This window comes from Budorcas taxicolor, chromosome 23 (genome assembly GCF_023091745.1).
Source record: "Budorcas taxicolor isolate Tak-1 chromosome 23, Takin1.1, whole genome shotgun sequence".
NCBI classification, from domain to species: Eukaryota; Metazoa; Chordata; class Mammalia; order Artiodactyla; family Bovidae; genus Budorcas; species Budorcas taxicolor.
In genome coordinates, this window is record NC_068932.1 from 46,424,009 (window position 1) to 46,445,696 (window position 21,688).

Consider the following 21,688-nt stretch of genomic DNA (forward strand, 5'->3'; position numbering starts at 1 on the left):
AAAGGTAATCAGAGAAACAGAAGCCCATAATCATGAATCTTCAGAATCCCAAGAACAGAATGAAGAGCTTGTATATTTCGAAGAGGAAAAATACACCACATCCCAAGGATCAAGAAACTCAGCAGCTTTGGAAGCTGGATTATAATGGGAAAATATCTTCAAAATTCTATGCAAAAATAATTTCCAACATATAAATCCATACTCCAATAGACTACTAATCAAAATGAACGTAGAAATTTCAAAGGGTGAAATTCTGAAAAGCAAGTACATCCCAACCACCATTTTTGAGAAGCAACAAGAAGTGTTCTACATTAAAAGAAGTGAATAACCCAAGAAAGAAAAAGATATGAGATACAGAAAGTAGGAGACTCAAAAAGGAAAGAAGAAAGAAATTCCCAGCATAATGACAGAAAATTTCCCATGAAAACAGCCGACAGCCTGGTTTAGAGAAATCAATTACAAGGATTCCAGAAAGACTACAAGCTAGGTAATTTATTATCTCACGAGTTAGACTATGTAAAGAATTGTACCAATAAGCCTTGGAGGAAGTACTGGAGGTTTAGAAAACTCAGTCAGCTGTTCAAGAAAAACAAGGTAAATTTTTAAAACTGAGGCAATAATTAACTTGGAAAAATAAAAATGTACATAAAATAAAATATAATCTCACCATTCTGCTTGGTCAGAGTGAGTAATATTTACATAATTAAAATAGCTAAAACACTGCAAATGATTTAAATAAAAATTAAGAGACCACACTGGGGCAATGAGTTGGAGGATTTCATCTCTCTTAAAGAAAGTGGGTAAAGCTGAAAATTGATGAACTGGGCAGTAACAATATCTGCATGTTATTTGAAATGTGGAGGTCAGTGTTTTAAAAATCAGGTAAGAGTGCTTAAAAGCTATTATTTCTGTGAAGCAGATGTAGCATGTGAGTGGGAAAGGAGATAAGGTTTTGTTATAATATTATATAACTTTGATTAAAAAAATTTAAAAAGGAAACTGGTACAAGCATGTAATTTAGTTAGAGAGGAAACTTCAGAATATCTAACACGGAGAGAATGAAAAGTGTTCACCTCTAACCAACAAGGACCTCCTGTAGAGCACAGGGAACTCTGCTCAACATCCTGTAATGACCTAACTGGTACAAGCACGTAACTCAGAGTTAGAGAGGAAACTTCAGAACATCTAACACAGAGAGAATGAGAAGTGTTCACCTCTAACCAACAGGGACCTACTGTATAGCGCAGGGAACTCTGCTCGATATCCTGTAACAACCTAACTGGGAAAAGAATTTGAAAAAGAATGGATACATGTATATGTATGACTGAGTCACTTTGTTGTTCATCTGAAACTAACACAACATTGTTAATCAACTATAAAATAAAATAAAAACTTATTTAAAAAATAAAAGATACATTTAATTAAAAAAAAGTGATTACCCCTGGGAATAAGATTGGTGATAGGTAAGGAGATTTTGTTTGTATTCTTGTTTTTTATTTTTAATTTTTTTCTTTTTTCTTTTAAAAAAATTGGAGGGGGAGGAGATTTTAAAGTTTCACTTTAAATCTTTAGCATTATGCACATATTACTTTAATAACAAATAAAAACAAAATTACTGCAGGGTTAAAATTAATATATTTAAGTTTATTGTAGTAATTTTAAAAATAGATACCAAAATATCCAGCAACCCACCAAAAGGTGAGTTTGAACACAAACTAACAAATATTGAATGCTTACTGAGGGCCAGTTACTGAAATTGGTCCTAAATGCTAAATGTTCTTAAGTGAGTTACCATGTTTGATTTTAAATGAAATGCCACGGGTGGTCACTGCTGACTTATTCCCAATTTAACTCATAAGGAAGTTAAAGTTTAGGTTAGGCAACTTGATTAGTTACAAGTCATGCGGGAGGAGGAATCATAACAGACTGGTTCCAAATTGGGAAAGGAGTCAAGGCTGTATATTGTCACCCTGCTTATTTAACTTCTATGCAGAGTACACCATGTGAAATGCCGGGCTGGATGAAGCACAAGCTGAAATCAAGATTGCCAGGAGAAATATCAATAACCTCAGATACACAGATGATATCACCCTTATGGAAGAAAGTAAAGAAGAACTAAAGAGCTTCTTGATGAAAGTGAGAGTGAAAACATTGGCTTAAAACTCAACATTCAGAAAACTAAGATCATGGCATCTGGTCCCATCACTTCATGGCAAATAGATGGGGAAACGATGGAAACAGTGACAGTCTTTTTGGGATCCAAAATCACAGCAGATGGTGACTGCAGCCACGAAATTAAAAAACACTTGCTGCTTGGAAGAAAAGTTATGACCAACCTAGACAGCATAGTAAAAAGCAGAAACATTACTTTGTCAACAAAGGTCAGTCTAGTCAAAGCTATGGCTTTTCCAGTAGTCATGTATGGATGTGAGAGTTGGACTGTAAAGAAAGCTGAGCTCTGAAGAATTGATGCTTTTGAACTGCGGTGTTGGAGAAGACTCTTGAGAGTCCCTTGAACTGCGAGGAGATCCAATCAGTCCATCCTGAAGAAAGTCAGTCCTGAATATTCATTTCAAGGACTGATGCTGAAGCTGAAACCCCTATACTTTGGCTGCCTGATGTGAAGAACTGACTCATTTGAAAAGACCCTGATGCTGGGAAAGATTGAAGGTGGGAGAAGGGGATTACAGAGCATGAGATGGTTAGATGGCATCACCAACTCGATGCACATGAGTTTGAGTAAACTCTGGGAGTTGGTGATGGACAGGGAGGCCTGGCATGCTGCAGTCTGTGGGGTCACAAAGAGTTGGACACGACTGAGTGACTGAACTGAACTGAATCCCTAGCCAGAAAGTGATGCCACTTATCATCACCATGTTACTCCTCCACAGGTAGACAGATACAAAAAGGATTCATGGTCTTTCTCTATCAAAATGGCAGCAGAAATGAAAAATGGTCTGAAGACATTTCTGACTAGATTTTCACTTGCTACATTTCACTTTTGCTAAACTTCTTCACATAAAAGCATGTATGTGGAAAAAAAATATTCCTCCAGAACCTGGATTTGGGGGTCTGTGTTAGGGTATTTAGCTACATCAGGCTATAAGAAGAAGCTCTGATTTTAGAAATATGAGCAATCAGGGAAGAAAATGTCAGAGGTTTCAAAATTCAGTGATGTAATCCAGAGAAAGAAAGTCCACTGCCAATCTAAATTGCTGGGGTTCAGGGCAAGATACTTCATTTATGGAACCTAACCATTATGAATCTTAAAGACAAACCCTACCCTACATCTACCATCCACCCAAGGGTATTGAGTCAATACAATGAAAAGTTGGACGTATCAAGGGTTGGTGAGGACCAGGGCAATTAGAAATTTCAGATGGGGCTGGTATACATTTGCACAACCACTTTGGAAAACTGTCAATAGATAATAAACCTGAACATATACATACCTCTTGAGTCTGTAATTTTACTCTGGAAATTCATACACATTTTCACCCAGAGATTTGTCTACGGTGTTCACAGAAGCACTATATCTAATAGCCAAAATACTGGAAACGACGCGACTATCCACCAAGAGGAGAGACGGGTAAATGAATTTTGGTATGGTCACACAGTGGAATACACTACAGAAAAAAGGAAGAATGAATGAGCTATAAGTCCTTGCAACAATATAGCTGAATTTCACCAATAAAAAATAATTGTTGAATGAAGGAATTAGACAAAACAGCACATGCTGATGTTAGCATTTATGTAACGTTCAGAACCAGGTACCACTTATCAAAATTAGAAGTCTTGGTTACTCCCCAAAAGAGGCAGCCTTGACTGGGGGCAGGAGGGCCTTCTGGAATTCTGTATCATGCTGTAACATCCTGGGTGCCGATGGCATAGATGAATTCGCTCTGAAAGTTTGTCAATCTGTACACCCGATTTGTGGACTTTTCTGTACAAATAGCAATAATCTTTATCAAAAAAAGAAGAAAAAACTGACAAATTGAATCAGAGAAGAAGTCTTGATATCTTCTTAGGCACGTCCACCTCCAGCTCAACTTGAGGACCTTATAAATTCCTGGGTTCGAGGCAAAAGTAGAACACTAGTGCATATACATCTTATCATAACGAGCTGAGCTGTCCTCATCCGCCCCAAATTTTTGTCCTAGGTTTTTCTGTCTTAGCATTTGCGCTCTCTCTGTCCCTGCTTCCTCTCTCTAGCCCCCTTGACCCTGCCAACACCATGTCTCCACAGTGAGTCACTATGACACCCTTGCACCCTCCAATCCTCTGCTGCCCTGCGCTGCAGTTAGACGCTTGCCTGAGATCTTCCTCACGGGCTTGCAGGCTTCTCAACAGTGTCATGCCTTCCAGAACCTAGCAGATCTTGGCCTACAGTAGGTATTGAGTAAACTCCTGGTGACTGAGAATTAACACACGGTCTCGTGGTAATTTATGAGAACTAGGACGTGTGGATAAGGAAAAAGAATCACAGAAACTGGCACAGTCTTGCACATTTCATGCAGCTGCCACCTCGTTACAGTGGTGACCGTGGCCAAACCTTGCAGAAAAAGAAATGGTCCCAAGGGTATTGTGCAACCAAGGGTGGAGGAGGCTGTGGAGTTTAAAGTGGAGAATCACCTTCTCCCTCTGGGACTGCTTTCTCGAGGAGCGTACGTGCACAGTAGCACATCAGCCTCTGGGTACCATACCTCAGCTGCAGAGAGGTGAACCAGCCCTAAAGCAGGAGAGTTACAGTTCAGGGACTTCACTGAACCACCCCCTGGTCTCTGTTTCCTTACTTGTATAAAGCTGAGAAGACCACCCACTTTTCCTGTCTCATGGACTACCAGAGAAGTTCAAACGAGACAACATCTATAAGGTTGTTTTGTATGTTCCAAAGGACATACAGATGAGAAGAATGATCATTTTTGCTGGTGGCACTGATTCAGAATATGCCTGCTAGTACAGGAGACACAGGAGACTCAGGTTTGATTTCTGGGTTGGGAAGATTCCCCTGGAGGAGGACATGGCAACCCTCTCCAGTATTCTTGCCTGGAGAATCCATGGACAGAGGAGCCTGGCGGGCTGCAGTCCTTGCAGTCGCAAAGAGTCAGACACAATTGAGTGAATGAGCATGCGCGTGCACACACACACACTGATTCAGAATCATACCATTAAAGGTAACACAGCAATAGCAAAATAATCAATTAGCACCAAATTAAACTGTGGTGTTGGAGAAGACTCGTGAGAATCCCTTGGACTGCAAGGAGATCCAACCAGTCCATCCCAAAGGAGATCAGTCCTAGGTGTTCATTGGAAGGACCGATGTTGAAGCTCAAACTGCAATACTTTGGCCACCTGATGTGAAGAGCTGACTCATTGGAAAAGACCCTGATGCTGGGAAAGATTGCGGGCGGGAGGGGAAGGGGATGACAGAGGATGAGATGGCTGGATGGCATCACTGACGCAATGGACGTGAGTTTGAGTAAACTCCGGGAGTTGGTGATGGACAGGGAGGCCTGGCGTGCTGAGATTCATGGGGTCGCAAAGAGTCGGACACGACTGAGCGACTGAACTGAACTGAACTTTTTCAGTATCAGTGTCTAATTAGGAGACAGAGACTACTCCAGGTATTATGAACAGAGAGGATTAACAGAGAATTAGGTAACAAACTAATTGCATAAAGGTGGTGCTGCAATACGTCAGGAGCTGCAGGAAACCGTCACACCCCTGCTGGAGCCAGTGCTCCTCTGAGCCCACGGTTCAGTGTCTCTGCTCTCTTGAGCAGGGTTCCCAGAGTCATGTTCTACTGGCCCCCAACTCCATGGAAAGAGCTCAGCCCTCCCACCGTGGCCACAGGCGCTCTTGGCAGGGCTTGCAGCTGCCCCAGCCCCCTGTCTTGCCTGGAGGCACCATCTGAAATACAGCAGCTCTCACCTTCCTCTGCCTGTTCAACCTCCCATTTGCAGAAGAAGCTCACTAAAACACTGAATCAACTCTGAATATTCATTGGAAGGACTGATACTGAAGCTGAAGCTCCGATACTTTGGCCACCTGATGTGAACAGCCGACTCACTGAAAAAGACCCTGATGCTGGGGAAGATTGAGGGCAGGAGGAGAAGGGGGCGACAGAGGATGAGATGGTCAGATGGCATCACCGACTCAATGGACATGAGTTTGAGCAAACTCTGGGAGATGGTGAAGGAAAGGGAAGCCTGGCGTGCTGCAGTCCACAGGGTCGCAAAGAGTCGGACATGACTGAGCGACTGAAAAGCAACTGAAACTCTGCTTGAAAGGGAAAGCTGCTCCTGAAGGCTTGTCTCCTGGAAGAAGGAAAGAACACACATAAAACCTAAAGGGGAAGAAGTATAAACGAGTACTACAGACAGTACGTGCATTCTAAATAGCAAATATTTGTTAATTTTTAAAAGTAACCAGCCCTGATCACTGCAACCACATTGATTTCTAAGGAGAAATTAAACTCATCATGCTGAAGTTAGTTTTACATTTTCTTCTTTTATAAATAAGTGGTAAGAAGTGCAGACCTTTAAAATGCTGTTGGTTTTGTGAAAGCTTCATTGAATATGATTTCTTTTTAAAAGGTGTGCATGTTTACTTTTCAGGGCTTCCCTGGCAGCTTGGATGGTAAAGAATCTGCCTGCAATGCAGGAGACCCAGGTTTGATCCCTGGGTTGGTAAGATCCTTTGCAGAAGGGAGTGGCAACCCACTCTAGTATCCCTGCCTGGAGAATTTCGTAAACAGAAGTCTGACAGGCTACAGTTCATGGGGTCACAAAGAGTCAGACACAACTTAGCGATGAACACTGACTTCTTTCTCTGGTGGTGGGGGAAAAACACAGACTTGGGCAGCACATTACAAGTGCTTTCACAATTGTTTTTTTTCTTTTTTTTTTTTTTTGTCCTTTGCAAAACCCCTCTGAAATAAGGCATGTTTCACAGATAGAGAAATCGAGGCTGGGAAAAGTTGAAGGGATGTGCCCACGGCACTGGGAAGGTTGGTGGCCTAACTGGGCATTGAGGGCAGCCCATGCTCCTCCCTGACCAGGCTCTCTGTCCCTCAGGAACATCTCTAAAGTAAGAGAAGTTCCAGTAAAACAGAAAAGGCCAGGCTGGGTGCGAAAGGATGCTGGACCACCAGCCCGGTTCCTCATAACCTATGTAGGATAGGTGGGTCCCTCCCATCCAGTGATGCCTCAGGGTAAATGGGCCAACCTCAAACCATGCCCTGCCCTCTACACTGCTCCTGGAGAGACACACAGCTAATTATCGTCTTGTAATTAGACCAGTTTCCCTTTTTTTTTTTAATGCAATTCTGTACAGATGTGCAGCCTCACTGGACAGATGTCTGCAGAGTTGCCATTCTGTGAGAAGCAGCTAATGGTAACCAGAGACCCAGGGGACTTCCTAAAATGCCAAAGAAAATGATTTCTTTCCCACCGGCCCCTGGGAGAATCTGATGAACACAGAGCAATGCTCGGTCATTAACTAGAGCGAAAGCAGTGCCTGGCACGGAAAAGGGTTATGGTTGGAAACCCTCTGGACTCAGAGCGTTTTTGTTCAATTCCAGATCCTTACAGATAAGCTGCTTGAGCTGATGTGGGCACAGGGTACCTCCAGATGAAGTCCACGAGGTCAGAAGGAATGAGCTGAGAAAACCAGTATATTCCAGAGCATGTCTCTGGAGTCTGAATGCAAAATTGACCAAAGTGTAGAAATTCAAAGGTTTAAAAAATACTGAGCAAGCAAACTTTATGGGTGTAACCCCTGAGAAATGCTGCAGTTTTGGAAAGGGAACAGAAGAGAGCAGAACCAGACTGATCTGATTGACATACACATGGAAATGGCAAAAGTTTAGGACTAAGGTACAAGGAATCATTACGTGGAAATAGGAACATTGTCTCCTTCGGCCAGGAATGCCTGGAAACTGACCCAATAAATAAATCATCAATAAATTCTCACATCTTAGTATTATACTGTATATTATCATAAACAGTTAATTCAACATTTTAATGTAATTTAACATATTACTTAATAATATAGGGTATGCTGCTGCTGCTGCTAAGTCACTTCAGTCGTGTCTGACTCTGTGTGACCTCATAGATGGCAGCCCACCAGGCTCCCCCATCCCTGGGATTCTCCAGGCAAGAACACTGGAGTGGGTTGCCATTTCCTTCTCCAATGCATGAAAGTGAAAAGTGAAAGGAAAGTCACTCAGTCGTGTCCGACTGTTCGTGACCCCATGGACCGCAGCCTACCAGGCTCCTCCATCCATGGGATTTTCCAGGCAAGAGTACTGGAGTGGGGTGCCATCGCCTTCTCCGAATATAGGGTATAATAATTTATATAATGTGCCCAGTTGCCCAGTTGTATCCGATTCTTTCGCGACCCTACAGACTGCATCCCACCAGCCCCCTCTGTCCATGGGATTTCCTAGGCAAGAATACTGGAGTGGGTTGTCATTTCCTCCTCCAGGGGAATCTTCCCAACCCAGGGATCAAACCTGTGTCATCTGCTCGGCAAGCAGATTCTTTCCCACTGAGCCACCTGGGAAGCCCAAGTTTATATAACATATAATAATTAATATATTAATAGTATGTTCATATAATAGGTATATATTGTAGAACATATAACAAAATATGCAATGAAATATAAAGATGTGATTACTGCATTATTCCTATTGATATATTTGATTTGATAATATATATGTATATTTGTGACTTTAATCACAATGTGTTAAGCACTAACCAGGTGCTTGCTGTACTTGATTTGTCTTCTCATGACCCAGCGAAGCAGGTAGTATCGTGATATGCGTGTCACACGAGTATAATGAAACTCAGAGAGGCTTAGCATCTTAAGCACAGAGCAGGGCCCCAGAGTCAAAGCCAGGACTTCCTAGCTTCAGAGTCCATGCTCCTAAATGCTGATTTCCCTGCTGCTTAGGCAAGGTGTGAGCTCTTGTGTCCTTCTGATTCCCGGCACAAGCATCCTCGGTTTACACTCCGGGTTAGGATGGGAGAAAAGTCAAAAGCAGTCTGAGCATCAGCCAGGTCTGGGAGACCTCTCTTCTTCGAGGGGCAGCAGTCTCCAGAAATGAGAGCTGGACCTTCTCTTTGTGGCCCCTAGACAGACCAAGTGCTGGTGATGGACAAACGGCACTCTTCCTCTCAACGTTCACATCATCTCCATCCGCATCTCGGGCAGAAGCTGGAAGCCCAGCCCCTTTGTCCTTCTGCATTTGCTGGCCCGATTCAGCTCGGACCGTAAAGAATCTGCCTGCAATGTGGGAGACCAGGGTTCAGTCTCTAGGTCGGGAAGATCCCCTGTAGAAGAGCATGGCAACCCACTCCAGTGTTCTCGCCTGGAGAATCCCAGGGACAGAGGAGCCTGGCGGGCTGTGGAGTCGCAAGAGTTGGACACGACTGGGAGACTAGCGTGGAAACTTCAGTCCTGAACCAGCGTGGTCAGGGGTCAGGGGACGCCGATCAAGGTGAAGAAAGAAAGTAGATGAGAAACTGAAAAGAAAATGATTTTCTGACCTTCAGTCATTACGAGATGCAGCTCAGAGTTACAGCTGGGTGGGAAGCAAAGAAGGAGCAGAAATGTCCCATCCATTAGCTGGGAGCATCTTAGTCTCCAACCTGATCTATTCACTCTGTGTGTGGCCATACACATTTCATAGGAAACGTATGACTTAGATATTCACACCACTGGTCAGAGCCATGAGGAGCAGCCCACACTTTCACAAACCCATAGCCAAGGATTACAGGATGCAACAGATGGAAACTGACAGACACTCTCTTCCAATCTGGCCATTTACAGATGAAGCTCAGAGGGGGACTCTGCCCACCAAAGGTCACTCAAGATGGGAGATGCACGACCCAAACGGGAGCTCTGTTTCTCTGGCTCCCTGACACTTCCACTGTCACTACACTGGACGGGCTTAGCTTCACGATTGGTGTGACGTTATACTCATCCCAAGTATCTCATTCATTAAAAAAAAAAAATCAAAGGAATATTCATGGTACTTAAATAGGTCTCTCTCGTCAATAAAAGGTCTTCACCTGTTAAAAAGTCATGTGTATCTGTTAAAAATATTCAAGAGAATGCTCATGAAAATTGACATTAAAATGAATACAAACATAAAAAATATGTTTGACAAACCTTGAGAAGGGTAGGTTATTCCTTACTTTTTTCATTTGAAAACATCTTTAGTGATGCCTGTGCATTCTGATTCTTATTAATATTATTTTCTCTTGTTTATTTCACTACCTTTGTAACAAGGAAGCAATGGAACTGAAGCCATTTTGCAACATAAACATGGGATTTTTCTCTATGAAATGGGGCTACTTGAGGAAATAGACTCTACAACTTTTCACTAGATGGCAGTACAGTCACATAATTACAGAGGGAAGAGGGAAGGTGAATAAACAAAGTCATTACGTGATTCTAAGGAGAATAAAATCATTGTCCCACCAAGCATATTGGAGTTTGCTATTTGTTTGCTACAATGAAGGAAGGGAATATTCATTTTTTTTAAATTTTGAAAAACTAGTGAAGAGAGAAAAAGCACTATTATTTGATATCCTAGTAACAGTCCCTGCCATGGATTTTATGCCAGGACACGTGCACAGTGCTTTATATGCTTGATATCATTCTGCCCCAGTGGGGATGGAAGGGACTGGGAGATGGTTACTATTACTCTATTACTGATGAAGAAAATAAAGGCGCCAGTTAACTCATCCAGAATCAAATAGCTAATAATTGACGGGACCAGGATTCAAACCTGAATCCATCGGACAGTTCCTTGCTATCAAAATCAACCACTGTTAGCATGGTCCCACTCAGTCTGACAGTATCTGCCTCTCTGCAGAGATACAAGATAATAAATATTACTACGAAAATTAGAACATCCTTCAGTTCAGTTCAGTTCGGTCGCTCAGTCGTGTCCGACTCTTTGCAACCCCATGAATCGCAGCACGCCAGGCCTCCCTGTTCACCACCATCTCCCGGAGTTCACCCAGACTCACGTCCATCGAGTCCGTGATGCCATCCAGCCATCTCATCCTCGGTCGTCCCCTTCTCCTCCTGCCCCCAATCCCTCCCAGCATCAGAGTCTTTTCCAGTGAGTCAACTCTTCTCATAAGGTGGCCAAACTACTGGAGTTTCAGCTTTAGCATCATTCCTTCCAAAGAACATCCTTACGTGATCCCAAAGGTTGCCATTATTTTCTTTTTCTTTTGACCTTTTAATTTGATATTGCTAAGTCGCTTTAGTCGTGTCCGATTCTGTGTGACCCCATAGATGACAGCCCACCAGGCTCCCCTGTCCCTGGGATTCTCCAGGCAAGAATACTGGAGTGGGTTGCCATTTCCTTCTCCAAGGCATGAAAGTGAAAAGTCAAAGTGAAGTTGCTCAGTCGTGTTAGACTCTTAGTGACCCCATGGACTGCAGCCCACCAGGCTCCTCCATCCATGGATTTTCCAGGCAAGAGTACTGGAGTGGGGAGCCATTGCCTTCTCCGAATTTGATATTGAGGTGTAGCCAATTATGGGGTTGCAAAGAGCTGGACATAACTTAGTGACTAAACAACAACATAGTCAATTAACCATGTTGTGACAGTTTCAGATGAACAGCTAAGGGACTCAGCCATACATTTACATGCATCCATTCTACCCCAAAACCCCTTCCCATCCAGGCTGCCGCATAACGTCAAGTAGAGTTCCATGTGCTAAACAATAGGTCCTTGTTGGTTATCAGTTTTAAATACAGCATTGTACATGACCATCCCGAACTCCCTAACTATCTCTTCCCCACCAGCAACTGTAAATTTGTTTTCTAAGTCTGTGAGTCTCTTCCTGTTTTGTACCTAAGTTCATTTGTAGCATTTCTTTTTGGATTCCACATGTAAGGGATGCCATGCAATAGTTCTCCTTCTTCGTCTACCTTACTTCACTCAGTAGGATGCTCTCTAGGTCCACTCACGTTGCCGCAAGTGGCATCGTCTCGTTCTTTTCCTGACTGTGGAATATTCTGTTGTGAATGGGTACTACATCCTCTTTGCCCATTCCCCTGACAATGGACATTCGGGTTGCTCCCACATCTTGGCTAAACAGTGCTTCAGTGAAAACTGGGGTGCTTGTATCCTTTCAGACCATGGTTTTCTCCAGATATGTGGCCAGGAGTGGGATTGCAGTCATATGCAAGCTCTATTTTCAGTTTCTTAAGGAACGTCCATAACCTCCATACTGTTCTCCATAGTGGCTGCACCAGTTCACATTGCCACTAACTGTATTTCCATAACTTTTAACATTCAAGAAACCCCCATATGAATTCTACCACATCTATTTACTAAATACATACAGGAAAGAAAATAATCATTGTGTAGTTTAATGACCAAGGTGCTTCTCAACTTCTTAGCAAATTCCAGGCTTTAAACATACATGGAATAAAATATAATGAACTCAACAATCTGCCAAAACAGCAACAGACCTCACAGAGAAAAGAAAATGTTCAAAGGGCTTTACAAAATATTCCTTTCACTATACTTCCTTCAATTCACTTCAGTTCAGTCGCTCAGTCGTGTCCAACTCTTTGCGACCCCATGAATCACAGCATGCCAGGCCTCCCTGTCCATCACCAACTCCCGGAGGTCACTCAGACTCACATCCATCGAGTCAGTGATGCCATCCAGCCATCTCATCCTCTGTCGTCCCCTTCTCCTCCTGCCCCCAATCCCTCCCAGCATCAGAGTATTTTCCAACGAGTCAACTCTTCACATGAGGTGGCCAAAGTACTGGAGTTTCAGCTTTAGCATCATTCCTTCCAAAGAACACCCAGGACTGATCTCCTTCAGAATGGACTGGTTGTATCTCCTTGCAGTCCAAGGGACTCTTAAGAGTCGTCTCCAACACCACAGTTCAAAAGCATCAATTCTTCGGAGCTCAGCTTTCTTCACAGTCCAACTCTCACATCTATACATGACCACTGGAAAAACCATAGCCTTGTCTAAACGGACCTTTGTTGGCAAAGTAATATCTCTGCTTTTGAATATGCTATCTAGGTTGGTTATAACTTTCCTTCCAAGGAGTAAGCATCTTTTAATTTCATGGCTGCATGCATTTTAAGGATAAAAAGAGCTCAGAGAAATCATTCAGTAGTTTCCCTATTAATAATGATACAGATATGGTATTGGAAACTACAGAGGTAGGCTGTGAGATCAAGCAAGAATTAATTGTGCTAAAGTTACTAGGAATCAGATCTCCATTGTAAGAGAAAGAAGACACAGGTATAGAGTAAAAATTTTAAAAAAGAAAAAATCTTGTAAGGGTTAAACTTTCATAAGAAGTATATCAACCATGATTTTTAAAAATGCATTTCCTATATTTGTCCATTGAAAACTCTATAAGCACTGTTATCCCTTCTCCACCTAAACATCCTATGCCATATGTTTTAGTTTCTTAATACTATTCCTTCTAAAAAGGAACCAAGGCCCACTGGAGAAATAGCTGATTACAGATCTAGGTCAGGAAAGTACAAAATAATCCCAGACCTGCTTGTATCAAACAGCAAAAAAAGTTCAAAGCCTGCTGGGGCCATGTCAAAAGGATACAGAGGCTGGCTCCAAGGGGCTTCCAATGCCTCACTTGTGGACAATATAAATATCACAAAAATAATGAAAATTTATTAAAATATTAAATATGTAAACATTTATGAGTCCATAATGATACTCACAGGGAAATCCAATGAAGCAAAATGAAAACACTGTTTCCAATTAAGATGACTGTTTTAGCAACACCTTAATCTTAAAATAGATCAATAAACGGAAAAAATCATGCAATTTTCTGGTCTTTTAAATATACAGTTCAGGGAAACCAGATGAATTCAGTTGATGACAGAAAGCTCTGTTTTACAGAAAAATGATACAGTGAATGTAAAAGAATGATGTAATGAGAAAATTTATATTTTGCAACTTCCAACAGAGTTGATTTAGCTAGCAGCCATTAATGGAAAATAAAATCAATAGCGATTCTCACCTGGGAAGGATAACTTTACACAAGGAGTTGAGTGTTTTGGTTTTTTTGGTGTGGGGGGAGGCATGTTGCGTGGTTTGTAGGATCTTAGTTCTCCCACCAGGGATTGATCTCAGGCTATAGCGCTGAAAGCACAGAATGCTAACCACTGGACCACCAGGGAACGTTTATCATCTCCAAGCATCACCCCATGGGTTAGTTCCTAACTGCCTTTCCAGAGTCACTCCTTTAACCCAGTGATCAAACTCAGAGTTAGCTCAATGGTAAAGAATCCACCTGCCAATGCAGGAGACTTAGCAGGCATGGATTCGATCGCTGGGTCCAGAAGATCTCCTGGAGTAGGAAATGGTAACGCTCTCCAGTATTCTGGACTGGAAAATTCCACAGACAAGAGGACCCTGGTGGGCTACAGTGCATGGGGCTGCAAAGAATCGGACACCACTGAGCAACTGAACATGCACACAAGCTCAGAGTCACTGAGAGAGGACCAACCCGGCACGTGCGCTTCCTGAGGGGATGCGGAAAATCCATGCAACCTGAATCTGCACCGATTTTGAGACCTAACTTCTATATAAAGGAAATGGAGGGAATATGGTAATAAGTTAAATATCAGCATAAGAAAACAGACACATCCAGATGGTGGGGCTGATCTTTTCAAAGAGTCAAAGCCTGAAGGCGTTTAAAAGTAAACAATTTGAGAGCAGTGAGGTAGAGGCTGTTCTTACTGTTGTTGAGTTGCTCAGTCGTGTCTGATTCTTTGAGATCCCATGGACTGCAGCACAACAGGCTTCCCTGTCCTCCACTATCTCCTGGAGTTTGCTCAAACTCATGTCCACTGTGGCAATGATGCCATCCAACTGTCCCATCCTCTGTTGTCCCCTTCTCCTCATTCCCTCAGTCTTTCCCAGAATCAGGGGCTCTTCACATCAAGTGGCCAAAGTATTGGAGCTTCAGCTTAAGCATCAGTCCTTCTAATGAATACTCTGGATTAATTTCCTTCAGGATGGACTGCTTTGATCTCTTTTCAGTCCAAGGGACTCTGAAGAGTCTTCTCTAGCACCACAGCTCAAAAGCATCAATTCTTCAGCACTCAGCCTTCTTTGTGGTCCAAATCTCGCATCTGTACACGACTACTGGAAAAACCATAGCTTTCACTCAACAGACCTTTGTTGACAAAGTAATGTCTCTGGTTTTTAACACACTGCCTAGTTTGGCCATAACTTTCCTTCCAAGAAGCAAGTGTCGTTTAATTTCATGGCTGCAGTCACCGCCCAAGGGGCTGTTCTAGAACAAGAAACTGAAGGGACCTGACAAGTACAAGTCAGCTCTTGTGAGCACATTGGATTCTGATTTGAAAGGAAAAAAGCTAAAAAGTTATTTAGGGAAAATTGGAGAAAAGATATTATAATAAAACCTTTCCGAAGTTTCATGTTAAGAATGTGGATGACACTTTTGGTATGAAAGTGTATTTAACATGTAGGGAGACAAACTGTAAACTCAGGATATGATCTCCAAACCAACAAATGATTGAATGACACAGAGAAAATACCAGTAGACCCTATACTGTAAGCACTTATTTCTTATGTGTAAGTGTTCGGCACGCATGGTTCATTTAGTCTTTCTAATAACCTATTAATTGGGCAGTATTAGCCCCACTCTGCAGAGAGAAAAACTTAAGACTTGGAAAAGTCAAGCAGCCTACACCTTCAGGTATTTGGGACCAGAGCCAGGATTTGAATCCAGGTCTATCTGCAGCTAAAGCTCTCACCTTCTTCATTTGTCAGTTGGAAAAAGGTTGAAAGTCTGCACAGTCTGGATGTTGCTTCAGTTTTTCTCTAAGTGATAAGAGTTTGAGATAAATTCTGGTTATGAACTACCATGGGGTGGTAAGGAAGTAGGATATGTATATTCATTGAGAAACCTAATACCTCAAAGCACTTCATCGGTGGTAGAAAAAAATGGAACTCAGAGATGGAATCATTGACTTAAGTTCCATTGATGGAGGTAAGGCTCAAGCCAAAATCTGCTTGACCTGGGTCTAGGCTCTTGGCCACAGTTACCCCTGACCCGACCCCTTCAAGAGGGAGGAACTGGAAACCCATAGCTAATTTCGGAGCTTGGGACATTATTTTGCAGACAGAATTGCAGAAATCAAGGACGGCTTTTGTTGATGTTGTAAATGATCTATTCAATGACAGAAAATCCTCGAGTTCTCTCCAATCTTGAATGTTTAAAAAAGTTATGTAGACCCCACTAATCAGCCTTGGACATCAGTGGCTGGGTGGAGTTCTACACAGGAGATGGTGAGAAGTCAGGGCAGAGCAGGGCTTTTCTCAGGGGAGGCACAAGCCCCATCAGAAGTGAGAACCTCCTTCTGACCACAAAGGTAGGGTACTGAACTGGGATGACATGCCCCTTTTGATTTTGGAGTTGTATCTTTAAGGGCTTTTTAAATTTTTAATTTTTTGCTCTGTGACAAATTACCACAAACTTAACAGCTCAAAACAATCCCCATTCACTATCTCACATTCTTTAGGTCAAACATCAAGCAAAGCATGGCAGCTTCTCTGCTCTGCTAAAATAAAGCGTTGGTTATTGCATCTGGATCTCAGTCCTCTTCCGAGGTCATTCCTGCTATTGACAGAATTCAGTTCCTTGTGGCTGTAGGACCGAAGTTCCTGCTTCCTCAGTGGCTGTGGGGACGAGAGGAGCTCTCATCTGCTGGAGGCTGCTCTCATGTAGAAGATAATAAATTAGCATGCGACACAAGGTATTGGAGAGGAAGACATCCAAATGGGTGATAAAGATGACAGAATCATTAGTTAATGCAGACGTTTTCAATCAGGAGTGACTTGGCCCCATAAGCAACAGTTGGCAGTGTTTTAAGACATCTTTGGTTGTTTCAGCAGAGCAGTATTGCCAACATCTAGTGGGTTGAGGTCAGAGATGCTTCTAAACATCCTACAGTGCACAGGACGGCACAGCATTATCCAGCCCAATATGCCAATAGTGATGAGGCTGAGAAACCGTGAGTTAAGGGCCAGTAATCCAAGCAGAAAGAGTGAGGAAAGGGCCTGGAATAGAGCTGAGTCCGAGAAGGAGCTGGAGAAGAGGAAGTAAACCAGAGGACAGAGCTTAGAAGCTGGTGGGAAGGGGGTGTTGATTCTAGAAAGTGTCAGGAGCTGCTGAGAGCTTAGCAACATGAGGAAAAGCTATCACTGGACTCGGGGGGACAGAGGCCACTGGAGGCTGTGTCTGAGCAGTTTCAGTGGAGTCTTGGGGGCGGGCACCTGTCTGGGCCGCACTAGAGTGTTCTCCAGACAGAAGGGACATCAACAGCCAACAGAGACAACCCTTTGGGAGGCTGGGCTGCTGAAGAGAAGCAAGGAGAGAAGGGCATGACGAAGCAGGGACACCTCTCCCGTGGGGACCAGAGGAAGGAAAACAGGTGCGCCTGGAAATCTGGCAGAGGAAGGACGGGAAGACCTGCCTGCAAAGTAGGCGGTGGGGCCACGTTTGAGAATAAAGGCAAAGGGGACGGGTTAAAGGCGCGAGGGGGAGGACCAGTCCTATTTAGGACTCCTAGACAGGGCAGTCCCCAGAAAACTTGTCATGCCTGCCGAGACAGGGTGTGTGTAACACTGTGAGCACATTCTGAAGATCTCTTAACTGGCAGACCGATGGTTCTGGCTGCTGTTTCTTCATAGAAACAGGAAGAATCAGGGGCGCGCTTCCCCGAAGGAGGTACCGCTGTCCTCCTCCCTCTTAAACCATCCCTGCTGGGATGGGGGTGGTGCTCTGAAAGGCCTTCCCATCTCCTAAGCCTTTGCCATCAATTAGGAATCTTCCAGAAGGGGGCGCAGGGAGGGATGAGGCGCTGACTTCAGTGATCTGCTGGGGTCTGTTGCTTTCCTGTCCTTGGCCAAAAGACCAGGATTTCTGTTCTCTACTCTCTCCAAAGGCAGAAATGCGTGTAGTTCGCCAACCACTTCCCAACGGGCTGTTACTTCTTAGCGGAGAATCCCGTGTGCCCATGGAGGGACCCTCCCTTTCACTGCTTGTGAAACAGTTCCACAAGCTGGTTGTTTTACGTTAAATTCTAAATTACAACCTGAGCGGCCTAAGACGACACGGAGAGAAACAGGAAACTCTAGCGTGGCCCCCTTTTCCCGCAGAGCTCCCGTCTTTTCACTCTAACCTTTAGCCCCACCCGCGGGCCGCCTCCTGCTCCCTGCTCATCTCCCAAAGTGCGGAGACACTGGGGAAGTTCCAGGGGAGACCGATTTCTCCAACGTGGGTATTACCACCGCGGGAGCTGAATTTCGGGGCCCCTCTAATTATCTCTGAACGTTGATCGGCGATCCTCCGAGCGAGGGCACGTGGGGTACAGGGGCTCCTGGTCTTCCTCGCATCAGCCTCCGCGAGGGGAAGCGAAGCCGGGAGCCAGGGAACGCGGGAGGGCGTCGGGCGCCCCACCCGGACGTCCCTGTTTTCCCTGCGTCCTGGGAAACCCAGCGGAGGGTTTTGCCACTCACGGCAGCCTGTGCCCAAGGCCACCGCGCAGACTAGCCGGGCCGCATCTCGGGCTCCCTAGATGAGCGAGGTGTCCTGAGCTTCCAGCGTCTCCACCCTTTACAGGGGCTCTGATCCACCTCGAAACAGATCGCCGGGGGACATCCGACGACTCCAGCGCCACGGTCGCTTCCAGCCAGGCCTGCTCTCCCGCCCTCCCTCCGCCGCCGCGCCGCCTCGACCCCTCTACTCTGTGCCTCACGAAGCGGGCCTTAGCTCCTTGCCGGGTGTCCCCCAAGACGCCGGGAGGGAGTCTCTGGCGGGCGAGCAAGGGGGAATCCCACGCTGCACCCTTGGGGCCTGAAGGAGGACACGCGGTGGCTGCTGGAGGGTGCGGACAGCCAGGGCCGCGGGGCCCTAAAGGCCTGACAGGGCTGGTAACGCCGGGGGCCCGGGGTGCCAGGGTCAGGCGGCGCAGGAGACACGGGGTCTGGGAATTACCAGAGTAACTCGGCCAGAGCGCTTCTGGACCTGGGCGGGGCGGAAAGCTGACCCCGGGGCGGGAATGCAGACAGCACTCCTCCAAAGCTGTCGCGGGCGGGGGCTCGGTGCGCCGACACTCACCTGGGGCTCTGGCCCCCGATGGCATTTAAAGGGCGGAGGGCGAGGCCCGGCCGCCACACCGGGAGCTGCTGCGGGCGGCCGCACTGGATGGTGCAGCCGTGAGCTTGGGCGCCGAGCCACCCGCCCCGGCCCGGGAGCGGCAGGACATGGCCGAGTACGGCGACGCCTCGGGGCCCTCTGCGGCCCCGCACGGCCAGGCCCGGGCGGCCGCGCGCCCCTCCGGCTACGCGCGCGGAGATCTGGGCGCAGTGGGCGCCGGCCAGCGCCTGTGGCTGAACGCGCCCGCTCTCAGCTCCGCGTCTTATGCGCCGGGCCCAGTGCCCGCGGCCCCCTACGGGGCCCCCGGCCCGCTCCTCGCGGCCCCCAGCGCCCTGGCAGGCGCCGACCTGGCGTGGCTGAGCCTGCCCGGCCAGCAGGAGCTGCTGAGGCTGGTGCGGCCGCCCTACTCGTACTCGGCGCTCATCGCCATGGCCATCCAGAGCGCGCCGCGGCGCAAGCTGACGCTCAGCCAGATCTACCAGTACGTGGCCGGCAACTTCCCCTTCTACAAGCGCAGCAAGGCGGGCTGGCAGAACTCCATCCGCCACAACCTGTCCCTCAACGACTGCTTCAAGAAGGTGCCCCGCGACGAGGACGACCCAGGTAACAGAGGCGCGCCCCCTCGCGAGGCCAGGACTCCGGGCTGCGGGCACTCGAGGGACCTGGCGGCCCTGGACCGTCCAGGCTGCCCAGCTAGGGGAGCCGAGGCGGGAGGAGGGTGGGGAGGAGACACGGCCTGGGCCGCCCACGGGCTCCAGGAATCCGACCGGCCACCGCAGCCCTGACTTCACATCCAGGGCAACTGAGTCTCTCATTCTCGGGGCGCTCTCGAGAAGGAGAAGCCCGGGAGAGCTAGCCTGCCGGGGCGGCCTTCGGAATTGCCTCTCTCGGGGGCGCGTGCCCTCTGCTTAAAGTGGGGATGACGGCGGCTCCCCCCACGAAGGTTAAGACAAAAGCGATGCCTCTTTGGGAGGCTGCAGAGAGGCCTGGCGAGGTGTGCTCCGCCCCACTGGCGAAGCGATGCCCAGAGAGCGAGTTCCTTTCTCAGTTCATAGGCCTCCTCTCTGGCCTTGCCCTGGGCGAGGCTCTATTTCTCGGGCATCGTCCTTCGCTGTGGACGCCCGATCCGGTACACAGCGTCCCCTCAAGGTTTGGGGTGGGGGTAAGGGTTCATGGAGGGGCCGGTGGGAATCCCTCTGGAGCTGACCTCCATTTCTCACCTTCTCACCCATCACCTCAGCCAGACCCCGTTTTTCTGAGCCGGTCCCTTTCTTCTTCCGCAGGTAAAGGCAATTACTGGACCCTGGATCCAAACTGCGAGAAGATGTTTGACAACGGGAACTTCCGAAGGAAAAGGAAGCGGAGGGGGGAGGCGAGCGCAGTCTCACCCTCGGGTCCCCGGAGCCAGGCCGGAGCCAGGGCGCCCGATCTGGAGCCCCTGGGCGCCGCCTCCGCGGACCTGCGGGCCTCGGCGTCCCCGCCCGCGCCCGAAGCCGCGACCTGCTTCTCCAGTTTGGCCTCGGCCGTGGGCGCCCTGGCTGGTGGCTTCAACCCCTTTGCCGGGGGCCTGGCGGGAGACTTTTCCTTCGGGAGACCCACTACGATCGCCACTCACAGCCCCCAGGTCCCCCGCCCCGCGCCCGGCTTCGCCGCTGGCCAGCAGATGGCGGCCACCGGCTTCCACGTCGGTCACTTCGTCTACACCCGGGAAGGGACCGAAGTTTGATGGGAGGCCGGGGAGTGTTCCCGAGTGCGGGGACCACAGGCGCTGAGCTCAAGGCCCCCCGCGAGCGCCCCCGGCGGGAGTCACGGCGGGGCTGGGGGTGCAGGGCCCAGGGTCCCCGCTGCCTGGCACCCCTCACCCAGCGACCATCCAGGTGGGGCGAGTGGGCGCTCCCCTGTCCTTCCAGTTGGCCTGGCCCTGGAACCCACGCTCCCAGGCTCCCAGAGGGTTCCATCTGAAAGGGGCGACAGGCTGGCGCTCACCGCAGATTTTCCGAGGGAAGCCTGACCCACCCTCAAAGATACTTTGGTGTCTTAGATAGGTGCTCCTGGGGACCCCCGAGCCCGTCTGGGTGGGATTTTTTTTCCACCTTTCCAACCTGGCCCACCCGGCACACAGGCCCTTTCCTTGGAGCTCCAGGGAAGCCCGCGGGGTTCAGGAGCACCCCCGGGGGGCCAAGCGGGTCCCCTCACCCTCAGCGGCATGTGCCATCAGCCATCGAGGGTGGTCTGGAACTGAAGGCGAGTAAGTGGGACTTCCTGATGGCTGACGCTGCGCTGGTGGGAGGCGGGCAGCAGGCGGTCCTGAACCCCAGCTCCTTCCCTGCCACTCAGCGCCCACCTCCCTCACCGGGTCCTAGGGCCAGGTCATCACCTGGGTGGGGGGGCAGCCAGGGGCAGTGCCTAGCACCCTGGAGTGGCAGGCTGGGTTTAGGTTTGCCCCCTCCCACCTCTCTGCCTGCCTC

At 47.4% G+C, this 21,688-nt stretch overlaps 1 protein-coding gene across 1 annotated transcript; it reads left to right on the forward strand.

The window, feature by feature from the left end:
- The first annotated feature begins 19,327 nt into the window (after window positions 1-19,327).
- FOXI2 (forkhead box I2) lies at window positions 19,328-20,946 on the forward strand. Its single transcript, XM_052661234.1, has 2 exons — window positions 19,328-19,823; window positions 20,504-20,946. The coding sequence occupies exons 1-2, from the start codon at window positions 19,328-19,330 to the stop codon at window positions 20,944-20,946; spliced, it is 939 nt and encodes a 312-aa protein (XP_052517194.1).
- The last annotated feature ends 742 nt before the right edge of the window (window positions 20,947-21,688 follow it).

Coding starts and splice junctions, on each gene's coding strand:
- FOXI2 (XM_052661234.1), top strand. CDS start 19,328: ATGGCCGAGTACGGCGACGCCTCGGGGCCCTCTGCGGCCCCGCACGGC. Junction 19,824..20,503: donor CCGCGACGAGGACGACCCAG/GTAACAGAGGCG, acceptor CTTCTTCCGCAG/GTAAAGGCAATTACTGGACC.